The following is a 25,590-nucleotide window of genomic DNA, read 5'->3' as shown; positions in this document are numbered from 1 at the left end:
GACATAGTTATTTAGAACCTATATATAATTAAAAATATTAAAAACTGAATTTATCCGATATCCAATAATTTTGCTTTAATAAATGCTATTTTTTTTAATATATATAAAAACAAAAACAAATCTTGTGTACGTCAAAAAATATTTATTAATCATATACAAAAAAAATAAAAATAAAATACAAGCATATTTCCATGACATTTTATTTGTGGCATTAATCTATTAGGCTCTCATGGTTCACCCCAAATATCAGCTCACTCATCAGTTCTTGGCTCATTCGTGAACTAAAGAACGATTCGTTAAGCAATTACTACACAAATTGAGAACGTATAGTGGATTAGCATGTGGTAGCATTGGCACTGCACATAACGTATGTATATTATAATTCAATTCATTTAAAACTTTGAGATACAATGTAAAATCTTTGTGTGTTGTCCACTATTTCTGCACAGGCTGTGACATTCATTAGTCAGATGTAAGCCTAAACATAGCCAGACATGTGAGAGAGCTCCATACAAGGCCATATCACATGACCTGCCTTATATGTGACTGTTTATGTGTGTACACCACGTAGAGCTGTTTGACGCTAGTAAGAACAAACCACCAAAACAATTTTTTTTTTTTTCTTTCAACCAAAATGGTATTCAAATGTGTCTTGCCATAAATTTCATTTTTAAAATCAACTATGTTTTTAGATGATTCTGCTCAAATTCCTCTTAAAATGATATTTAAATTTTGATTGTGGACTTTGGAAATTAGTGCCTTGATTATGGGATATATAGGATTTACATTTATTTAGATATAGAGATTTTGTCTAACATTCTTTCTGTACATACTATATTAAATACAATCAGTCACTAAAAGCTATTAAATTGATATTAAAATAAACAAGATAACTTTTATCTCATAAACAACAATTTCTTGACACAAATGTAAGCAAGATATATGGGAATATATATATCCCTCCTGGGCTTTGGCAGTCTTCAGTGTGGACTCTGTGCTTGGTCCACTTTATGGCGGCGACGGAAAAAGCCACACTGAAAATAAGATCACATAAAGAGTCAATGCATGCTGAGAAAATGGTTCTGTTCAGAATAGCATACAATCTTGCAACTCTTACTACACTACCAGTTTTTGAACGAAAAGACTTTTAAATGTGTCTCTTCTGCTCACCAAGGATTCATTTATTTGATCCAAAATACAGCAAAAACAGTAATATTGTGAAATATTTTTACAATTTAAAAAAACTGTTTTCTATTTGAATATTTCTTAAAATGTAATTTATTCCTCTGATGCAAAGCTGAATTTTTTAGCATCATTACTCCAGTCTTCAGTGTCACATGATCTTTCAGAAATCATTCTAATATGCTGATTTGCTGCTCAAGAAACATTTAATATTATTATCGATGTTGAAAACAGTTGTATACAATATTTTTTCAGGATTATTTGATGAATAGAAAGTCCAAAAGAACAGCATTTATCTGAAATGGAAAGCTTTTGTAACATTATACACTACCCTTCAAAAGTATGGGGTCAGTAAGAGTTGTTTTTTTTTTTGTTTTTTTTGGAAAGAAATTAAAGAATTTGATCAAAAGTGACAGTATAGACATTTATAATGTTGCAAAAGCTTTATATTTCAGATAAATGTTGTTATTTTGGACTTTCTATTCATCAAATAATCCTGAAAAAAAATTGTACACAACTGTTTTCAACATCGATAATAATAATAAATGTTTCTTGAGCATCAAATCAGCATATTAGAATGATTTCTGAAGGATCATGTGACACTGAAGACTGGAGTAATGATAATTTATGATAAAATAAATAGAAAATTATTTTAAATTGTTATAATATTTCACAATATGACTGTTTTTACTGTATTTTGGATCAAATAAATGAAGCCTTGGTGAGCAGAAGAGACTTCTTTTATAGACATTAAAAAATCTTACCATTCAAAAACTTTTGACTGGTAGTGTATTTCTGCAGTTTATTGTATACAGTGTGCAGCATGCAGATTTTTATACATAAAACACTTTTATCAAGTGTGGGGACAGAAAGAAAGGGTTAATTTTACCTTTATGAGAATGATAATAATGATGAAAAGGAACAGAAATCCTCCTATGGATCCTCCAATGATGGCACCTTTAGATGATGTCACAGTCAGCTTCGAAATCATCACCTCCACCTGCATTGCATGAATAAATCTCTCCGTCATTAAATGCTTGATAACATGTTTGCATTTTTGAAAAGGGTCTTTCATTCACCGTAGCGGTCCTTGAAGTATCCTTCACAGCATAGACGGTCTCATCAAAGCTGTATTTTCCAACGGCAGTGATCTTTTCTAATTTGTCCTATCAGTTTGAAAAGTTATAGTGGATAAACAGTTAGTTGATGCACACAATTAGCACTATACCTGGATTAAATGCTGCATTCACGCCTGGTCGTTATTTCCATAATTTCGAGATGAAAACATGTGACATTCTACTCGGAGCTGTTCACGACCTTGGAAATTCCCACCTTTCAAGTTGTAATTACGAGCTGAGTTGAAATCTCGTAATTACGACATGGCGTGAAATCACCTATACAACTATACCTGAACATCATGTATGAAAACATAGGCATCAATGGTAATTTCCTTCAGCTCTTTCATGGTACAGCTGATGGTATATTGTACCTGCAGGCACAAAAATATAAATATAAAATGTATTTTAAATTTAAAATATTTAATAAACAGTTGAACAGTTTTTTGAAAGCATGATCACTGTTTCAGGGTAATATCTTACCTCCACTTCATCTTTTTTCAAAACACACTCCTAATGCAAAAAGAGCAATAAATGTTAATTTGAAAGCTTTCATGCTGTTTATGGTCACTCTATGTACTAAATATTTCACGTGTGGTACCTCTGGTGTGACGCTTTTGATGTGCAGATCGGTTTTGTACGTGTCCTTTGTTATGTTTACAACTACATTGATTGTAGCGCCATACTTATTTTTACCTACAAGCTAAATCAGAATACAACAGAATATATTAAATGTATAATATATGAAATATATGAACATAAAATTAGCCGGTTCTTATATACTGTACCTTAAAAACAAACTTCATGGGTTGAGTTTCTCCTTTTGCCCCCTCTTCAATACGGAGTCTATTCGGGGAGGCTGTGCTGTTGTTATGGAATAAATAAATAATAGTATAATAATAAATATGCTTCAATATTACAAAATCAAAAGGATTAAAGGGGTCATGAATTGCATTTTTTAAAAATATATAATTTTGAAATATGATTTTTACATCAAAAATTGTCATAATTTACAAATAAAAGACCATTTTCTACCCTGATTTTAGGTCTCTGATTTGAACGCTCGGTTTTAAGGGGTGTGTCTGCTGTGAGACTTCAGTGTAAACGCCCACTGCTGTGATTGGCTAACATCTTTGCATATGAAATAAGTATTACATGTGGAACTCTCTCAAAAACTTTTTAACTAATTGTGAAAGTGTTGATAATGCCATTATATTTAGATCTACTTCCGTCACATGAAAGGTTGCAGCGTTGTAGGTAGGGCTGCACAACGATTAATCGCGATTAATAGTTTTCAAAATAAAAGTCTGTGTTTACGTAATATATGTGTGTGTTCTGTGTATAATAATTACGTATATATAAATACACACACATACATGTTTATATTTAAGAAAAAATTTATATTTATATGTAAAATAAAATATATATAAATATATATTTATTTATACATGCATATATTTCTTAAATTTATACGTGTGTGTGTATTTATATATACATAATTATTATACACAGAACACACACATATATTACGTAAACACGGACTTTTATTTTGCAAACGATTAATCGCGATTAATCGTTGTGCAGTCCTAGTTGTAGGCGATGTAAGACATGTCTGTTGAGCGCATGAATGCAGTGATCTTGTCAACTCGATTTCTGCACTCTCACGAATGCTTTCATCATAACTAACAGTACAAACACAATGTAAATACATATTTGTTGTGCAGTGCAGACAGCGTCATTGATTATAATGGGATTTTTGGCAAGAGTCCAGAACTCAGTCGCTGATAAACTTGCGCTGTGATTGACAGCTCCAGTGAATATAAAGGGAGCGTTCTTTGATTGCTTTCTGTATAGAATTTAATTACAATTTAAGTGTATTTTCATGCTACTAAGAGAAATAAGGTGAAGTTGACGTTTAGTCACTGGCTTGATTCTGACGCATAAACAGCAATAAACGATTTTGATACAAAGAACGTCGGACTGTACATGAATCATTAAATATCAGAAATCACCAATTAGGCATTAGAATTAACACAGTTATTTACATGTTGCGGTATTACTGTCAGGTCCATATCTTACAGTAAAAATCTGTGCCAAAATTGCGACTGATTTACCAAAGAATCCACAGTGAAACCGAACAAACAAATAATAAGGTGGTCTTCAGTCGCACTATTACATCATAATGTGACAAAATCCAAAACGAGTTGTTTTCTGAGCTAGGATTTCAATAAAAGCTGTTTTTGGACTACCAAGGAAGTTTGTTCTGAAACTTGCAGGATGTTTTTATAGTACAATGACCTCTTATATGTCAAAAGATCAAGGAAAACGTATTTCTCAATTCATGACCCCTTTAATGCAAAATACTTATCAGGTTGTTTGTTCACTTACCCTTTCAGATGGATTGGTAGGGAATACATCACATTAAATGCATATGTTTTTGAGTCCAGAAGCTGAGAGCCTTGATTCTGACTAAAACCAGAGAAAATATTTGTTTTTTGTTTTTTTGTTTTTTTATATTTAAAACTGATTTTTATATAAAAAGCAAGAGAATCAGCTCTCAAACCTGGTTAGATTAGCGATAATCTCAGAATTTCTCAACTCAGATTCGATGTCATTGAGCTGCCAGGAGATGAAGAGGTTGGTCTAGAAAATAAAAAATAAAACAACTTTTATTACTAAAAAATCAAGTGCAAATGATATCAGAATTCTTATGTTTCATAGATAAAGTCATACCTGTGTGTCTCTTTTGAAAACTGGGTGTTGAATATTACACTGTATCTGATTGTCATTCTTCACAGGGCAGGGGGCACCTTCTATTTTCTGAAAGTTAGACACCAAACCAGGTTGTCCTGTATCTACTAAATGTATCAACAGCAGATGTAATTTGCTTTTGCAAGTCTTATGAAGGTGAGGTCATGTTTTTTTACCCTTTGACTGAGTATGCTGGGGTACGTCAAAGTCAGGGTGGTCATATAGGAAGGGTCTTCAGTATTCGTAAGAGTGAAGTTGATATTCAAGCTTTGAGTTTCTCCAATTATGATCACAGTTTCACTGCAATGTAAATTATTTTAGTTACAAAAAACCCCCCATCAAACTGTATTTTTACATTTCAGTTAATTTAATTAATGTCACCAGTACATACCTAATTTTTGAATCAGATAATGTAATACTTGGTTTACAATCTCCAGCATTGCAGTCATTTTGAAGGGTAATCTAAAAATAACAAAAAATATAAATACATAGATTGCTATGAACATTTTAAATGTTATTACAGAAATTGAAAGTCATTTAATAAAAAAAAAAAAAGCCTAATATGGATGATGGATAAAACCTTTTTTTAAATCAAATAATACTTGGTATTCATTAAATTGGTCAAAAATGACAGTAAAAACATTTATATTGTTACAAAAGATTTCTATTTCAAATAAATGATGTTATTTTGAACTTTCTATTCATCAAAGAATCATAAAAAAATGTAACAGTCTCCAGCACCACAACTATTTTCAACATTGCTAGTAATAATAATTTCTTGAGCAGCAAATCAGCATATTACAATGATTTCTGAAGGATCATGTGACACTGAAGACTGGAGTAATGATGCTGAAAATTCAGCTTTGATCACAGGAATAAATTACATTTTTAAATACCTTTAAAATTGTAACAATATTTCACAATATTACTTAACTGTATTCATAATTAAATAAATGCCACCTTGGTGAGAAACTTCTTTCAAAAACACAAAAAAACTGACCAACAGCAGTGTAACAAATGGTGAACGATGACTATGTTCACAAATGCATGTGAAATTTTTATATTATGAACATTCTGAAAAAAAAATATATATATTTTTTTTACCTTCTTTACAACCTCAGTTGGAGTAAATATGTCAAGAATTCGGATAGGGGCTCCACTTGGGTGGGGGGCCAATGAAAAATTCAGCTTGATTTTAATAGGTGAAAAACAATCATAACACTCCTGAAAATAAGACAATCAGTCAATATCACAAAGAAAGGATCATAGCTCTCCAATTAATTTTGCAATGAATAATTTGCTGTTCAATGAATACTGACAACTTCTCTGACAATTTGGAGTGGTAGGAATAGGCTGGATCTCTGTTCCTCTTGTAACATTTTATTTTCTTAAAAAATGAAGAAGTTGTGTAGGAAAAAAAGAACCAAACAAAAAAGTAACGTACCGAATATTGTAGGTCGATATGTGTGCACTCTGTATCTGCCGTCAAAGTAAAAGTGTTTTTTAAGAGATCGCTGTTATCAGCAGTGATACGCTTTTTGTTTACATCAGAATCCAAATCAATTTGGTAATGAAGAGGAAGTTTTTCTTCAGCTAAAATGACAGAAAGTGAATTTTGGTTAAAATAATCATGAGGATTGTTTTGGATCAAAAATACTCACTGAAATGAAACAGAACACTTACGTTTAAGTTTTCCCTTTTTCATGTCAAAGCATACACTGAATTTTATGTCAAGCTTGCTCATCCGTTGAGTCAGTAAAATTTCTTCCGGAGTAACTGTTATAGCTGGTTCGATAACCACAACAGGGATAGTCCTGTAAAAAATAGCACGAACATGAAACAACATCCAAAAAGAAGGTTCCCCTATCCTACAATGAAACAAATGTATTCTGAAATATGATTTAAAAAAATGTAACAAAATCTAACAAAATGTTTTTTACTCACTCAAAAACAGTCACTCTCCCTTGACTTCCAACAGCGATGCAGGGCTTATTTAGTGCCGTGGCAGGAGCACCACTTACTGACTGACCAAAATGCACAAGTTTCATTCCAAAATCTGAGGGTGAAATTTTCTGGGGAGGAAACAGCAAATTATATTTGAAAACACTTCAAGTCACACTGAGATGGAAAGACAAACTTTAAAGAATTCATCTTTAGGTCTATTATTATTATTATTATTTTAAAAAAGCAAATTCATTTTTAAATTAAAAGAGAATAAAACAGTTATATAGCTATCAAAATATAGCAGTTATATAATGCAGCTATATTTTGAAACAAGCTCATAATTGTTCATAACATTTCATAGTTTTAGGGCAAATGATAATGAAGCAAAAGATGCAAAATCATTCTGTTTTTTCATTGGATTGTATATTCATAAAATTACTGGTTTATTATGTAAGGGTCATGATTTTCATGGTAATGAAGAGACTCCATCTGAAATCAGTCTCTTCTTAAATTCTGCTATAACAGGATATCAATTGATTTCATTACTTTTATTATTTATTTCATTTTATTCATTTTATTTAAATAAAATTTCTTTAAATAATTAATATAAAATAATAATTATCATTTTGTCATGATCCTTGAGGAATCATAAATTGTCCAGATATTGTCCAAATTTCTTAAAAAAAAAAAAAAATTCTATCAGAATTTTTCAGAATTTTTTGTAAACACCCTAATAAAAATAAAAAATCTCAACCACTGGTTTTACAGACTAGGCTTAAGCCTATTCCCAGACTAAAATACACGTTTTAAAGGCAACTTGTACTGACATACATCTTAAAATATGTCACTGCCATTTTTTTGTCTCAAGATGCACACCAGTAATGTTTTTTTCTAAGTTATGTTTATAAAAGCTACTTAAAGGGTTAGTTCACCCAAAAATGAAATTTCTGTCATTAATTACTCACCCTCATGTCGTTCCACACTCGTAAGATCTTCGTTCATCTTGGGAACACAAATTAAGACATTTTTGATGAAACCCGAGAGCCGTCTGACTCCTATATAGAAAGCTATTTAATTACCACTTTCAAGGCCCAGAAAGGTAGTAAAGACATTGTTAAAATAGTCCATGTGACTACAGTGGTCCAACCTTAATTTTAATGATGTGAAGAGAATACTTTTTGTGCACAAAAACAAAACAAAAATAATGACTTTATTTATAATGATTTGGCTTTCTGACGTTGAACCCGGAAGTGCTGCACTGTGTTTACAATGTAAACAGCATAGGAGACTGACAGGGAAGAGATGAATTTGTTGAATACATTTGTTATTTTTGTTTCTGTTTTTTCGCTTCATAACATTAAGGTCGAATCACTGTAGTCACGTGGACTATACTTTACTATCTTTCTGGACCTTGAATGTGGTCATTAAATTGCTTTCTATGGAGAAGTCAGAGAGCTCTCGGATTTCATCAAAAATATTTTGATTTCTGTTCCGAAGATGAACGAAGGTCTTACGGGTTTGGGACGACATGAGGGTGAGTAATTAATGACAGAATTTTCATTTTTGGGTGAACTAACCCTTTAAATATCCTAATTGAACTAAGGCCTAATCCTGGCTTAATCTAAGCCTTGTCTGAGAAAGAAGCTCAAAATGTGCTGATACCCACTTGTGAAAACTGAAGGCCTTCTTTGAATCCATTGTAAATGTAAATGCTTCCAGAGGAATCTGTTTCTAGGGGAGCACCCACTGCTACATCATTGTACTTGTTCCCATCAATATCTCCTATAGAGCCAATTGCTGCACCAAATCTTGCAAAGGTCTGTCCCTCGTCATGCTTTAGCTCCATGGTCACGCTCTCAAACCTGCCCTGCATTGGGACGTTTTAAAAATAACCCCATTAGTTACAAATCATGTTATACTATTGCCCACACATATCCATGAGCCGAAAGGAGAGTATGATCATACCTGATTCAATTTGTACACTAGCACTTTGCCTTCCTCCCCATTTCGATAGAAATGTGGTGCTCCAACTAATAGATGATCTGTGTATTTATCCTTGTCAATGTCCAAGGCACAAAGAACTGATCCAAAGTAAGATCCAACCTATGACAATTACACATCACTTCATTATTATCATATTAGCAAATGAGTACATTTGGGCTAAGTGTAATCAAGAAAAAAATACTTCATAAATAATTATTTTTTAAAAATACATTCACCATAATGTGTTGTTCAAACTGTATGATTTTTGTTTTATGGATAAAAAAAAAAAAAAAAAAAAAAAAAATATATATATATATATATATATATATATATATATATATATATAATATAAAACAAACAGTCTGGTGTGTTGATATCAATTGTACAAATACCTGATCTCCGTGGAGCACATACTTTTCAGAGCCATCAAAAATAAAAACTCCACCAGTTAAGTTATACCGTGGTGCACCAGATATGTACAGAGTTTTATCGGATAAATGAGCAGAAGTGACGCTATAACCTGTGATCAAAAAGGAGATTCAACAAACAAGAACCTGAGATGACTTTCATTTATCCAGGTTTGCATTATATAAAAAAAAACTATGCTGTTATTGTACAATGCTGCAATTGATTCCCCAGCAGCACTGTTTAGTAAATCCTAACTATAGAAATAGGCCTAACATATATTATTAATAGCTCTTAGTATGATGATTACTGATGCCACTGCATGAACCTACCTTAACAGAATGGACACAAACATACAGTGTATATATATACATATAGAGAAAATGACTGCTGAACTCAGTAGAAATTGGACATTTTCACAACAGGAATGGGAACCAATTGAAAATCTTAAATATTTACCTAAAAGAAAACAACTTTAATGTACAGTCAAACCAATATTTATTCAGACACCTTGAACATTTCATTCATTAATACAGTTTATTCACTATATTTAAAAAAAAATGGTAATAAAATATGACAAGATCTCAGAGTTAAACTGTGTCAGAAAAAATTAATCTTAATTATGTCAGATAACACTTAAGCAAAACATGGTCAGGTCAAAGTGTCTGAATAATTTTTGGTTCCAAATTTTTTATCAATTTTACTGGTAGTCCACACTATGAAGAATTTTTGGGTATAATATGTCACAGTTTACTTTATTTTGCTATACTCACTTACATAAATGAACTATAGTGTCCTGCACCCATTAGTAAAAATATACCAAAAATATCAAAAACGTCTGAATAATTTTTGGTTTGACTGTATGTTAATGTATAAATCCTGCAGATAATCTAACCGAATATAAATGTATTCCTTAAAGTTTAATTGCACCCTACATTATTTTATTTTATTTTAATATTATTTTATTTTCTTACGTTTTTCATTCTTTTTTCTTTTAATGTATGAATCAGATGCTAATGTCAACACCGCTGTCTGTTTTTTTTTTTTTTAAATGTATTATATTTTTAATTATTATTGTTATACGTAAATGTTCTTATGTAACTATACCTGTTCTGTTTATTTAAAAAGTTTTAATAAAAACAGTAATTTAAAAAAAGTGAAAAAATCAACTCACCTAAATATGAAAATTTGGGTCCATTATTAGAGTCATTCAAAAATTTCACAGTGTCACCAGATTTCAAAATGACCCCACCACTCCAGTCATAGGCACCAACTGCTCCAAAAAGAACAGATTTCTATGCAGGAAGCAAAAAAAGAAAAAGGAAAAAGGTAATAGTATATCAATCAATCATCTTGTGAAAAGATGTTGCAAACATCCACACAATTTCTTTGTAGAAATTACAATTTTGAATTAAAGTTATCAGTAACCAAAAATGCTACTTACGTCCTGCACAATATGGGAGCTGAATCCAGCTTCAGCGAGCTGGAATTGAATTCCTGCACCTTGCTGAGTGCCTGAGACACAAAGTGGTCCAACATTACACAAAACTCATTCTACTTGTAAAAATCACATTAATATAACATTGCATAATCAGTTACAAAATAGTCAAAGTTGTTTTAGAATATTTTATTGTCTACTTGTGTGCTCCAGAAATAAATTTGTCCTTATGAGTAATTTATCATTCACTCAACCGATTCATTAACACATACTGATTCATTTGGGAACTAAACATTTTCCATAAGGAAGAGTCATTGAATCATTCACTAAACCAATTCCTTAAAGCACACTGATTCATGCACAAAACATCATCTACTGGTGTTGACAAGATGCAATGCTTGATTCTGGTGTGGCTTTGATTAGAATAAACTGGCAATATTTTATTTAAAATGTTACACTTAATATTTACATATTCTTCACTGAACTATTTAAAGCAATACCACTTGCAAATCTGTGCTGTTGCACTGAATATCAGCAGGGCTTAATTTTACAATGGCTGTTTATTTAAGCTATAGAGCAAATTTACAGCATATAAACAGATTTTAGCATGGGAACTATCCACAAAACTGCCTTTGTCTATTATATAGTGTAATGTTAGATGAAAACTTACCTTCAGTTCTAATTAAACTTTGTTGCAGTGAGGACACAATGTCGTTTAATCCGGCATAATTGGAAACACTGAAATATTTATTAGGACCTGCTATATCCTTCATCTCTTTTATTGCTTCAGGATTAGACAGAATACCGTCACCAACCTAAAGATGACATGAAGTTATTGCAGATGTATGGGTTTTATGATTTATTTTGTTGAACTATAAAAATCATTAACTGTAAAATTACAAACTATGAGTAATATAGCTGATATGAGTGTTTTAGTTGGACTTAAGCTGGTGAACCTAGAAGTATCTACAAGGACAGATTAAAATAAATTAAGGTAATTCTAACAGATGATGTATCTTTTAAAAAGTGATTTATTATCACTTAATCATTATTAAAATGCTACAGAAATAGGCAGTAAACAGGACACTCACCCCTATGGAATAGCGAGTGATATCTTTCATTTGTGGCATGTTCAAAACATCATTAAGATTCATTGGGTCTCCCAAAATTTTCCCGTCAGACAACACAATTATTATTTTTTTGGAGTTATTTTTTGATCCATTCTCAGGGATGAAAATATTCGTACTATAAACAACCAATGAAATCAGTGAGACCATGACATTAACGTATCACCAACAAAAGTGCTACATGCTAATCAAACACTTAAGGTATAAAATGTCACATCATAATTTGTAAACTCACAGGACATGATGGATGGCCGAGGCAGTCTTTGTGAGATTGTAAATTTGCTGTATTTTCTGGACCTTTTCCAAGGTTCTGTTACCGTCCTTATTGTCTAGAAGTGAGAGCTCTGTCCTGATCTTACTGCCATATTGCACTATCGCAAAGTCACACTGAGGAGAGAGTTTTTTTTTTTTTTTTTTTTTAGATAAAATACCTTTTAAATTGTACAAAATAACTATAAATGTGTCATAAAATCCTTTAGTTTATACTTGCATCGAAACATGCATTCCAAACATTGAACATGACATTGTGGATGAAGTCTTTGGCTCTCTGAAAGTCATCATGTTGAATGCTACCAGAGCCGTCCAGCACAAAAGCAATCTCTGTCCCAGCATCTAAAAAAGATGTTCTGAAATATCAGTATAAAAATAATGGTTTCTTTTAAAACATCATTCTGTTGATCTGTAGTATGACACCATCAGCATGACATAAATACTAACACAGATTTATTTAAAAAGCTAAACATAGACTAGTACCATCATCATCCTCATCATCATCTGTTTTTGTGTCACTGTCTGGCTGGGCTTCTCTTCTCATCCTCTTAACTTGTGGATATTGACAGAAATGTAAATTAGCAATCAGATTCTTTAAATGACTCACACTTACAACAGTTCATTTCATTTTATCTCAGGTGGACTCACCTTGATCGATTCTTCTACCTCGATTGTTGTTGTTGTTGTTGTTGTTGTTGTTGTTGTTGTTGTTGTTGTTGTTGTTGGTGGTGGTGGTGTTGACTGAGATGAAAGAGATTTAGGAAAATCAGCGGTAGGATTTTATCTGTTTGAATCTGAAATACCATTATTAAATCATCCATTCATACCTAATTCAGCAGGATTCAGGTCTTCTTTCCCAGTGAGACTCATCTGTTGGCACTTTCCATTCAAATCCTCAGTTACTGACTTTTTTATGCGAACCTGATTACACATCTTGGGAGAAAAAAAATACACAAATCTAAATATCTCGATTGTATCTTTCACTGAAGTCATTCCTCTTCATATTTGGCTATCATTTAATTCTAACTGAATAAACAGCTGTTAATGTCCTATGTTAATGTCCCCAGAATGTGTCTGTGAAGTTTCAGCTCAAAATACCCCACAGATCATTTATTATAGCTTGTCAAATTTGCCCCTATTTGGGTGTGAGCAAAAACACGCCATTTTTATGTGTCCCTTTAAATGCAAATGAGCTGCTGCTCCCGGCCCACTTTCCAGAAGAGGGCGGAGCTTTAACAGCTCGCAATTTGGTTGCTCAACAACAACAAAACTGGAGAATCTCACGCAGCAGAAATGACGATCGTCAGTAACGGTATTCGGCCTTACATTGTTCAAACCGGAGTCGAACACTGATGAGAGACTGGACGTGATGCATCTGGACGTTTCTGAACGGTCAGTGGATAAATTTATGTAGTTGCTGTGGAGCTGATTCAACTCATCGTCTAGCATGTGCTGCCATGTTAATCTTTTCTGCAAATCCAGCGTTTAATTGACCCTCGTTTGTGAAGCAGTCCGGCGTAAAATGGCGGCATTGCAACAACACTTTACTACCACAACTCTTCCTCTTCTCTAAAGAAGTGGAAACAGGTACACCGTTGTCGCTTGAGAAAACAAAATGGCGGCGCCGTGGGTGGAAACGTGCTGATTAAAGGGTGGTAATAGTATAATAGGATGATGATCCCCTTCCTACGTCACTAGGGGAGCGAAATCTGAGTGGCTCATTTTTTCACATGCTTGCAGAGAAAAGCTTAACAAAACAAAGTTACTGATTTGTCCTTTTTCACATTTTCTGGGTTGGTAGATGCACCGGGGACCCGATTGTAGCACTTAAACACGGAAAAAAGTTAGATTTTCATGATATGTCCCCTTTAATTAGAATTTGTAGTAAATTTTTAACTACTCACAGTGATAGAATCGCTTTGATTGAAACTAGACTAAGAGTACATTGTTTTATTTTAGAGATGTTTTCACTAGGGAAGTGCCGTCACTGGTTTTGGTGAAGTCACAGTTTTGACTCAAAATGTTGATGACTTCCTCCTGATAGTCACAAGTATCATCCTGAACAATTTCCCCTAATGTCCCAATACATATAAACAAATACAATTCCCCAGAAATAACTGTGGTATCTCAACATTTCTAGTCTTACTTTACTTTTAACAAACTATTTTCCCACCATTTTCCTGCTCTCTGAAAGACTATTTCCTGTACTCTGAAGGAGAACCGACACATCTGTCTGTCACGTATGTGAAGGGGAAGCCACACTCTCTGCGGTTTACTGTGAGAATGTTGTGCGACAGACACAGAACCTTTTGCAAACTATATCTGATTATGAACAGTTTACTTCATGTTGAATAAACAATAAAACACTTGTTTGCCATATTTGCCACCCCTGTTGTTATACATACCACAAAGTGCTCATCTTCTGATGTCATGGTAGTAGCTACAGATGCTACAGGTCTCAGGCCTTTTGGTTTTTTATCTGTAAAAAAGATATTGGTATAATAAGATTTTTACAATGAAAGTATTTCTGTAAATCAGAGAGGACATAATTAAAATTAACAAAGTTAAGTTTACATTTTGAAATTAGCTTCATAATGAAAAGATACAAAAGACAAACTTACCGTTAAAATCTACTTTGACGCATTCATTCTCTAGATGGCATCTGAAAAGATTTCCATTTGTTGGGGAAGGAACAAAAACTCTAGAACAGGACAAATTAGGTCAATTTTACTAAAATATGTCAATAAATGTTCTTTATGATGACCTATTATGACCTACTGTAATTTTAACTAATTTAGTAAAATTACAAAATTATCTAAAAAATATCATAAATGACTAACCCATCTTTTGATTGAATAACCGTTTGCCCAAAGAGTGGATCTTCATTTGTAAAATGCTTCACTGGATTTATTTGAACGTTGAATCCATTCACACTGCATATGACTGTAACATTCATGTAAAAAATGAGTAGAAACACAACGATTCAGACTGCAGAATTTTACTTAATAGGGACACAGTAAAAAGATTATGTTTTTATAATATTGTTTCTACTTTTGCCCAGACATTTTCAGATTCAAATATTTAAATCATGTTTAAAACATGCCCAAACAGAAATAAATGTATACAATAATTAAGTATAAACATTGAATATCAACACTCTAAATAAATACATACCAGTCAAAAATAGCAGTCCTTTGTACATTTTGTGAATTTGATCAATTCCACGCTTTAAAAAACCATATCAGCACACTGAGACAGACAGCAGCTCGTTGTGGTGTAGAAAGTAGAACATGCCGCTGCTGACTGTTAAACCCTTCCCCCATGACACACTTCACACACCGCACATTTACTCAATAGTGAAGGGAATTCAAAATTATTAGGTTTTTATTACAGTTTATATATATATATATATATATGTGTGTGTGTGTGTGTGTGTGTATTTTCTATTTAGAAAATGGACCACTGGAAAAAAAATTGTCCTTCTATTTTAGAAATCTTTTTAAAGTGAGCGAGATGCCCATTATCACTGGCATACTCACTAGTTTTGCAAGAGGGCATGTATCTAACTATCTGAGACGATCTAACGCTGACTTTGTTACAGGATGTGGTGAACATGGAAACCAGCAACTCTAACTATAAAAACTAGTTCACCCTCAAGCCAAAGTGTTTAAATTGACCTCAAAATATATATATATATATATATATTATTGAACAAGAGTATACAAGCAATTTCAGTTAAATCACAGTTGAGTGTAATAGTGCTTTAATAGCACTTTAATATGGCAGTAGAAAATGGTATACGTACATGGTTAATGGTATGTAGACAAACTGAATTTTAAAAAAAACTGAAAAGAACAGAAAAAATATGAATCACCACAATGGTTAGTATTAGTATTTCTTGCTAATAACTATTCAATTAGGTGATGCCATTTTTTAGAGTGAGCTATGATGAGTTAAAGCTACAGTGTGTTTGGCTCTCAGGCAGTTAAAAATAGTGGTTTGAGGCACCGGTGTACATGCATGATTTTTTTGCGAAACCAATTCAGTGCAAACTATTGTGACGTATACAGTATCTGATTGAAGTGGCTTCTTGAACAAGAAAAAAACGTAGAGCGTGACTTTTGTCCATTGTGAGTTGATTGGATGGTTGTACTTCGCTACTGGTCAATCTCATGTGAGTGACAAAAAAATTAGTTAACCTAGGCTGTGTTCAAAATCGTCCTCTATAACCTTAAAGGGTTACTTCACCCAAAAATGAAAATTCTGTCATTAAGTACTCACCCTCCCAAACCCGTAATACCTTCGTTTGTCTTTGGAACACAAATTAAGATATTTTTGATGAAATCCAGAAAGGTAGTAAAGACATCGTTAAAACCGTCAACATGACTACAGTGGTTCAACCTTAATGTTATGACGCGACAAGAATACTTTTTGTGCGCAAAAACAAAACAAAAATAACGACTTTATTTAACAAATTCGTCTGTCCCCTGTTATGTTGCTACGCTATTTTCGTTGCAGAGTTGTACACTCACTGGCAAGAGAATACCCATAATACACAGCCATGATCCCCTTGGGGATCAATAAAGGAAGTCTATAATGAATGAGGGTATGGGGGTGATTTCGAACACAGCTCAAAACTCCAAGACTCAGAGTGTGTTTCAGTCAGCTCCCTGGCTCATGAGTCATAATATAGTGTATGCAAATTCGGGCACTGGTAAGGACAGTAAGGACCCTGGTTCACTCCACATTGGACACTGATGATGACAACGTCACTACTGATATCTCTGCACAATATAATCTGCATCATAACAGATTTTTTCAGACATTTATTACAGTACATTATGATAAATACTTTTATTGTTACATATCCCTGCAACATTTTAGCTGTAAAATAATTATAAATGTCAGCTACCTGTCTAGCAATGTATGTTTAATATGCTGAAATATTATTAAATAGCGGTTTGTTTTTTCAAAACATCTATGTTTCGCGCTTCAGAACTTCCGTTAATGGAACATAGTGAGCATCGATGCTCCCTGGATTTCACAGTGCATTGTGGGACTTTTTAGAAGCAAATATTTCAGTATACTTGAAGGATTTTGCGATTGAGACAGGTCGACTCCCTGATCAGTGCCCTGACTACTGAACGAAGGAGCTGATTGAGACCGATTGAGATGCACATATCACACGATCAGGCATAAAATTATGACCACCTTCCTAATATTGTGTTGGTTCCCCTTTTGCTGCCAAAACAGCCCTGAACCGTCGAGGCATGGACTCCGCTAGACCCCTAAAGGTGTGCTTTGGTATCTGGCACCAAGACGTTAGCAGCAGATCCTTTAAGTCCTGTAAGTTGCGAGGTTGTAAGTTGCCTTCATGGATCGGACTTGTTTGTTCAGCACATCCCACAGATTCTCAATGGATTGAGATCGGGGGAATTTAGAGGCCAAGTCAACACCTTAAACTTGTTGTTGTGCTCCTCAAACCATTCCTGAACCATTTTTGCTTTGTGGCAGGGCGCATTATACTGCTGAAAGAGGTCACAGCCAGCAGGGATTACCGTTTCCATGAAAGGGTGTACATGGTCTGCAGCAATGCTTAGGTAGGTGGTACGTGTCAAAGTAACATCCACATGGATGACCTGACCCAATGTTTCCCAGCAGAACATTGCCCAAAGCATCACACTGCCTCCGGTGGCTTGCCGTCTTCCCATAGTGCATCCTGGTGCCATGTGTTCCCTAGGTAAGCAACACACACGCACCCGGCCATCCACGTGATGTAAAAGAAAATGTGATTCATAAGACCAGGCCACCTTCTTCCATTGCTCTGTGGTCCAGTTATGCTGCTCATGTGCCTACTGACTGGTCTGTGGCTATGCCGTCCCATACGCAACAAACTGCGATGCACTGTGTATTCTGACACCTTTCTATCAGGACCAGCATTAACTTCTTGAACAATTTGAGCTACAGTAGCTCGTCTGTTGGATGGGCCAGCTTTCACTCCCCACGTGCATCAATGAGCCTTGGCTGCCCGTGACCCTGTCACCGGTTCACCACTGTTCCTTCCTTGGACCACTTTTGATAGATACTGAACACCCCACAAGAGCTGCAGTTTTGGAGATGCTCTGACCCAGTTGTCTAGCCATCACAATTTGGTCCTTGTCAAACTCGCTCAAATCCATATGCTTGCCCATTTTTCCTGCTTCTAACACATCAACTTTAAGGACAAAATGTTCACTTGCTGCCTAATATATCCCACCCACTAACAGGTGATGAAGAGATAATCAGTGTTATTCACTTCACCTGTCAGTGGTCATAATGTTATGCCTGATCGGTGTAGATACATATACAACGAACATGTACATGTAGATACATATACATACAGATACAGATACATAAAATTATTTATTATTTTGTACATTATGGGTTTCTGGTACCCCCCAAACAAGGAAGTTAATCTCAAGTGTGCTTAGAGGAAACTCTGTGGTTCGCTATTTTCAGGGCTGTCACGTGTTGTGTGGTACTGAAAGAAAAAAACAAAACAATGCACTTATAATGGTGCAACTTATAATTTTAAGTGAGGTGGTGGAAGGGTGTTTGAGACTGTTGTGACCATCCCAACCACAATTGCATAACATAAATGTTTTTGTCTTTTTGCTCAATTTAGTAATTTAAGACTTTTTTATTTACTTATTATAACATGAGAAAAAACTAAAGGGATAGTTCACTCAAAAATGAAAATTCTGAAAAAACCCGTGTGACTTTCTTTCTTCTTCTGGAGCACAAAAGAAGATATTTTGAAGAACTATTGCTGTCTTACCTACCATTAACAAAAAACATCTCAAAATATTTTTTTTGTGTTCCAGAAGAAACAAAGTCATGCAGGTTTGGAAGCATATGATGGTGAGTAAATGATGACAGATTTTTTGGGGGATGAACTAGCAATTTAAATGTTGTTTTCAGTAAACAGAAATACATTTGCAGAAATGTACAGACATACATTTTCAGTATGGAAATACAGGGTGGTGATTGCTTAGAAATTAATGTAATTATAGACAACAACAGCTCTATACTAAGGTGCAGTGTGAGTAAAATGGAAACAGTAGTAATCAATAATTTTGTGCTGTACTCACTTGTTTTACAACCAGAAAAATAGTTATAGCAATAATAATAAATACACATACTTCTTTTTCAGTTATAAAGAGTTGTGCTGAGAAATCACACCTAGATTACCACATATAGCATGAAAAGCAATGTGTGTGTGTGTGTGTGTTACCGGAAACAACAAGTGACTATTAGATTTAACAGGGTTCTTTGAATGAGGCTTCATTTAGCTCTTGGTGACTATCAAAGACATCGTGCTTGACAAATATGGCATACATTTTACAGCTTTGGATATTTTTTGGTGCTCTGGTGTCTTCAAACGGTAAGATATAAATAGAAATGCGTCTTCGATCTCCATATCTATAGCTTTACCTATGAGAGATGAAAAGTTGTATCAGTCACATTTTGATGTTCTTCTATTGTTCAGCTCTGGACCGCAGGAACATAGGATGTACAGAGGTCAAAATCAGCACCTCTCTAAAATCTGAAGTCTTTCTTCCTTGTCACTTTAATAAAAGCTTTGACGATGAAACAGAGACAGTGAAATGGAGTAACACTTCCAGTGGAGTCACTCTTCTGACTATCATGGAAAATGGTAGAATCATCTTTGAAAGTCCTACAGAAGGACGAGTGAAAGTTTTCCCACTTCTATTCAGAGACGGAAACTTCTCCATCCTCATCCGTGATCTGGAGCCTTCAGACATCGGCCCGTACTTTTGTGAGCTGACGAATGAATGCTGGAGAGTGGAGATCATACAATTGGCAGAAAGTAAGATCAGTCGCTGCATGGGAAAGTCTTTTTAAAAATACATTTAGAGGAGGAATCACATAATGGTGTGATGATAATAATAATTTATTAAAGACAAATAGTAAATTATTATGACAAAATATACTGGATCATTTTACAATTATATAACATAACATTTCTATTTGTGGCACAGAAACTGTGGACTTGAACTCTTATCATCATAACTCCTGGTTGTTCTTTTTTGCTGGAGCTGGACTTTTCACTCTTCTTTTTCTTGTATTTAATCGCACTGGTGAGCATTATACTTTTCATTTATTATCCAAAGTAAAATTTAAGTATTGAACCAGTATTTAGACAAATGATAAACTGACTCCTTTTTATTTGTTTGTAAAATAATATTCAGGCTTACATAACCGTTGTATGAGATGTATGAGATCATCCAAATCTTGCTGTATTAATGAAGAACACCATGAAGGTAAGTTCAGTAAAAATGATGTGAATGAAATTTGAAAGAATGTCAAGAAAATCAAGTTTTTAATGTTGTATATATGTCTATGTGATGTTTTTAATATGCTTTAAGACAAACCATGTTTAAATTCAACACTGAGTATTTTCTCCTTAAAACTGCAGTGAAAAAAAGACAGTTGGTGTCTGTGACGTCACAAGCTAACCAATTACTAACCAAAACTAACCAACTAACCAATCACGTCAATGTGCCAGTGGGCTTTAGCATATCATTAAGAGCAAACTAGCAGGGGAGTCTCAAGAGAAACCAGGTTATCCTGATATATTTTTCGGTTGATATGATAAATCGTGTAGATTTAGCAATATGGCGGGTGTATGATATATACGATGTTATGATGAACTATATGCGAACTATATACTCTGAAATTGCGAACAGGAACATGGTTTGTGTAACATTAGCAACATATTATTAGCTGTTTGATAACAGTCAAGCAAAAGGCTAATCATATTAATTACCGCTATGTGTCTGATGTTGTAAAGAGCGATACCATTGTGCTGCGTTTACCTCAGTAAGTTGAGCTAGTTCATCTCTAAACTGGCTTGTGGAGGCAAGTGGAGGTGGGGCTAATTTGTATATTCGTTGATCCGCAAATACTAAATGAGGCAAGGGTGTAGACTATGTTCAAGCTATTTTAAAGGGATAGTTCACCCAAAAATGAAAATTCTGTCATCATTTACTCATGCAAAAAAAAATAAAAAAAAATAAAATAAAATAAAAAAAATAATACTATGGTAGTCAGTGGGGGGCGAGATCTGCTTGGTTACAAACATTCTTCTAAATATCTTCCTTTGTGTACAGAAGAACAAGGAAATGTATACAGGTTTTGAACAACTTGATGCCCCTTATGCCAGCTGATATGTTTACACAAAATATGATATATGATTACAAAAACAAAATACATAATTAATTACATTTAATTGCAGTTTGCAAGTACGTTTTCAATTGCTGCTAATGTGGTTTGAAAGCTGATAATACAGTGTGAAATTCCTGTTGATAGCCTATATTAACTATATTATTTGTTATCAAACAATAAATATATGATGTCATACTCTTGTTTTTCAAGAACATGATTCTTCAAATCAACTTTCTATCCAACAGAGAGGTACAGATAGGCAATAATTGAGCTCATATATGCTAATTAAGAATAACACTAGCTAATAATAAAATTAGCATGATAAAATGTTTTTGTTTTTTTGTTTTTTTCCCCAGCATTCAGAACTCCAGATCCAAATGACTCTACCATCACTACAGTATATGGTAAGATACAATTTATGTTAACTGTTTTTAAGGCTGGGAATAACTTACAAAATTGTTTCAGTCAACTAGGCATAACGCTGCAATCAAAGAAATGCTGACAGCAGTGGGAAATAAAAACAATCAGGATTCTCTATTACAGATCATCAGTCATATGTCATCTGTTTTGATATTTTTTTTCTATTATCATTTATTGATTTCTACTTTTTAAAACAGGTTGATAAGATACTGAATACATTTGTAAACCACATATGTAAATTGATGTGCAAATTTACTTTTCCTTTGAAACTATTTGTCAGTATTTGTGTAAGTGATGTGAAGAAATCATTTAAATGCAAACAAACAAGAACACTGTTCAGCTGAACAATATTTAGGCTACTGTATATTAAATGTTTGTCAACTTCTCTATATTTTAGTCATCCTTGTCTACCATTTTTGAAAAAAGGTGGTTTATTCTTAGGCTATTTGAGTGGGTAATTTCTATGTCTTTAGTTTCTTTGTGTTTAAGGCTGGCCACACACTTGAAGATTTTACGCGCCGATTTTAAGCACGATTTGGCCTGATTCGAGGCTTGTTGCAAATGATTTTTTGTCCAAAAAAATCGATTGTCCTCCATTTGTTTTTCTTCTCAAGTCATGTTTGATTTTGCGAGTCTCCATGAGATCACGTCACTGTAAAATCCTTCTTGCAGTCAACAGGTGTGTGGTCTCACAGTCCGGTTAAATCATCTAGTGTGTGAGTTCAGAGGATTATAATGCTAAAAATTGTCTGAAACTGTCATTATGTCTGTGGTCTCCCACAGTTTTAAAATCAGTCAAGATTTGAAAATCATTTAGTGTGTCCCAGGCCTTAGTTTGGTTTTCCCTGTTCCTGTTTGCCTGTGTTCTCATTCATAATTCATAATTACTGATCATGCCCTAGTTTGTTTCTGTGGTTTCTAATTAAGTACACACCTGTTCTGTTCTGTTCTGTTCTGAGTTCTCCTCTGTTCTTTGTCTCGTACTTAAGTTATTTTGGTTGTGGAGTGGGTGTTCATCAAAAGTATCTTCATTGTGCATTCTGGACTTTTTTGGATTGTTTATACACAGTGTTACAGAATACGACACCAAGAGAAGATTTTTTTTTATATATATATATATATATTTTGCGGCGTGCCACACCACCTTTTCTGACTGTTCTCTATGTGTTCTTTATTTTTCCAGGCTGAGCAAGCAGGCCAGGGCACACCTACCTGTCCTCTGGGAGATTTCGTCGCATTTGTGGAGTGGGTGCTGGTGAATAATAGTCAGCGTTCACCATCTGCCCCACGGAGGAGATCACCAGCCCCACTCCGGACTCAGAGCCCAGTCAGCCACCGCCCACACACTGCATGTAGTGAAGGGCAGAGCCCACCGCGGACAGTAAACCCGAGCCTGGCACGATGTATGAGCCAGTGGACACGAGGACTTAGAAGGCCATCGCCCTGGAGCCTGAGCCACACAGAGAGTCTGACCAGGTGCGTAAGCCGGCCACATCGTGCGTCACCATGGGACTGTTCGTGGAGTAAAGTGGAAGAGGATGTATTTCTGTTTCTCCTGTCCCTGCTGGTCCCACCCAGCTCAAGTCTCCTGTGTCTCCAAAGTTCCCGCCTAGCCTTCCTCTCCCACCTTCTCTTCCTATAACAGCCAGTTCCACAGCCCCGCCTCCACTGGTTCCCTTCAGCCCCTCAGCTCCTCCTCTGACACCTCTCCATGGTGTGGATTTACCTCAGGTCTTCCGGTCTCCAGCTCCACCTAATAAAGAGGATCCCCGGCTCCACCTCCAGCTGCTGATCCTGGCTCTGCCTTCCCTTCAGCTCAGCCTCAGTCCTTGGTCCCACCGACTCTGCCTCAGTCCTCAGGCACCCTGGCTTCACCTCGGATGCTCGTTGCTGCGGCTCAGCCATCTGTGTCGCCCGGTCTTGCTGGCTCTTCATCTGTGCGTAGGGCTCCACTTCCACCGGCCTCATCTCCGTCAGTCATCCCCCTGGTGTCGTCAGCCAAGTCTCCCTCCCTCAACTCCGTAGTGGGCTTTCGTTCTGGCTGCTCTCTGGGTCCCCGCCTGACTCCTCCTGCTCCAAGGTTCCTCCTGTCGACATTTCCTGTGGTTCCCTGTTCTTCACCAGCCCCTCGACCTCCTCCAGATCCCCCTCCCTCCTCAATCGGACTATAGTTACAGTGAAGGGATGTGCCTTTCCTGACATTATGCCCCCGGGTTATTTCTGTTTTTAGTTTCTTTTGTGTTTTAGTTTTGTTTTCCTTGTTCCTGTTTAACTGTTCTCATTCTTTGTTAGTTTCCTTGGTTCCTGATCATGCCCTAATTTGTTTCCATGGTTTCTAAATAAGTACACACCTGTTCTGTTTCAGTTAATTAGCTGAGTTCTCCTCTGTTCTTTGTCTTGTATTTAAGTTATGTTGGTTGTGTAGAGTTTGTTTATCTTGAGTTCATTAAAAGTATCTTCTATATTGTAGGCTATTTTAAAACCTATTTGTAGGCTACATTTAGTCTAATGTAAGCAGGGCTGGAAATGGTTGAGATTCACTGGGGGGACTCTAGTTGTTCTGAATAGACAAATAAACAAAATAACATGTAATTTACTAGGGGTTCTGACAAAATGTTAATTGATGCAATCTATTTAAATTAATAATTTGATTATTCTTTTTTTTTTTTAATGGTTTGAATGAATGATACTGTCACGTTTAGATCCGTTTAGTTTTTGTTTGTATGGACTTTCAGTTTGGTCTGTATTGGATATATATTAAATGTTTTTTGAACCTGTACCTCCTGCCTTCATCTGCCTGCCTGCAAGCACGTTACAGATACAATGACTCACTCATAAAGACTTCACTTGTTTAATTACTGGATGAATCAGCATTTTTGAATCAACCTCTTGATGAACTATTCAATGACGTTTTACATTTTTAAAAAATCACTTGTCGTTGTCGACATTTTGATCGCTACCGTAGACATCGGTGTTTATATCCGAACTATAAACTTTAATCCCAATACTTCTGTGATAATTTGAATTAATGTAACAGAAATAATGATGCTATGTGTTTGAAAAGACTGTTAGTGAAGCTATTTCATACCTATACATGACATCTGGTGACGAATCACGCTTCTCCATCTGGCAATCCAATGGACGAGTCTGGGTTTGGTGGTTGCCAGGAGAACGATACTTGCCTGACTGCCAAGTGTAAAGTTTGGTGGAGAGGGGATTATGGTGTGGGGTTGTTTTTCAGGGGTTGGGCTTGGCCCCTTAGTTCCAGTGAAAGGAACTCTTAATGCTTCAGCATACCAAGACATTTTGGACAACCGTCTACGCTACCATAGACATCGGTGTTTATATCCGAACTATAAACTTTAATCCCAATACTTCTGTGATAATTTGAATTAATGTAACAGAAATAATGATGCTATGTGTTTGAAAAGACTGTTAGTGAAGCTATTTCATACCTATACATGACATCTGCTCTCTCTGGATCAGCGACAGCACCAACGCAGATTTGAATGTTCCGCTGTGATTGTACAAAAGTTCAGACATAGCCGAATCGTTGTTATTTAGGAATAACATAAAAGAAGCTTTATCCATATCAAATTTTCTGTTATCACATCGATTAAAGTAACGGTTGCTGTTAATATTTTCAGACAAAATCTCGGTTCATCATCTCATTTAATTTACCTGAAGTGGTCTGCTCTGCTCTGATGATTGGTTTTGTGAGGACACG

At 34.9% G+C, this 25,590-nt stretch overlaps 2 protein-coding genes across 3 annotated transcripts; one reads left to right on the top strand and one right to left on the bottom strand.

Moving 5' to 3' along the window:
* Positions 1–122: 122 nt before the first annotated feature.
* Positions 123–15,543, bottom strand: itgae.2 (integrin, alpha E, tandem duplicate 2). Its single transcript, XM_051863812.1, has 32 exons — positions 15,390–15,543; positions 15,056–15,158; positions 14,837–14,916; positions 14,621–14,694; positions 13,043–13,148; positions 12,864–12,956; positions 12,699–12,767; positions 12,436–12,557; positions 12,181–12,332; positions 11,910–12,063; positions 11,489–11,633; positions 10,825–10,895; positions 10,555–10,675; positions 9,368–9,495; positions 8,958–9,095; positions 8,659–8,859; positions 6,993–7,120; positions 6,732–6,862; positions 6,493–6,641; positions 6,153–6,272; positions 5,440–5,510; positions 5,225–5,348; positions 5,031–5,117; positions 4,861–4,940; positions 4,686–4,766; positions 3,086–3,161; positions 2,899–3,000; positions 2,781–2,810; positions 2,591–2,671; positions 2,262–2,348; positions 2,072–2,182; positions 123–1,034 (listed from the first exon to the last, which is right to left on the bottom strand). Exons 1-32 carry the CDS (start codon positions 15,415–15,417, stop codon positions 981–983), a joined length of 3,297 nt encoding a protein of 1,098 aa, XP_051719772.1. The 5' UTR covers positions 15,418–15,543; the 3' UTR covers positions 123–980.
* A 3,958-nt stretch (positions 15,544–19,501) lies between these two features.
* LOC127496249 (uncharacterized) lies at positions 19,502–24,642 on the top strand. Of its 2 annotated transcripts, XM_051864035.1 has the most exons (7): positions 19,502–19,638; positions 19,744–20,085; positions 20,258–20,356; positions 20,468–20,539; positions 21,654–21,692; positions 21,800–21,847; positions 23,047–24,642. In XM_051864035.1, the coding sequence occupies exons 1-7, from the start codon at positions 19,584–19,586 to the stop codon at positions 23,049–23,051; spliced, it is 660 nt and encodes a 219-aa protein (XP_051719995.1). In that variant the 5' UTR covers positions 19,502–19,583; the 3' UTR covers positions 23,052–24,642. The 2 variants fall into 2 exon arrangements, with proteins under 2 accessions (XP_051719995.1, XP_051719997.1); XM_051864037.1 differs by lacking the exon at positions 21,654–21,692.
* Positions 24,643–25,590: the final 948 nt, after the last annotated feature.

This window comes from Ctenopharyngodon idella, chromosome 15, assembly GCF_019924925.1.
Source record: "Ctenopharyngodon idella isolate HZGC_01 chromosome 15, HZGC01, whole genome shotgun sequence".
NCBI classification, from domain to species: Eukaryota; Metazoa; Chordata; class Actinopteri; order Cypriniformes; family Xenocyprididae; genus Ctenopharyngodon; species Ctenopharyngodon idella.
The sequence above is the reverse complement of the archived record's forward strand: the minus strand, read 5'-3'. Positions and strand labels throughout refer to the sequence as shown.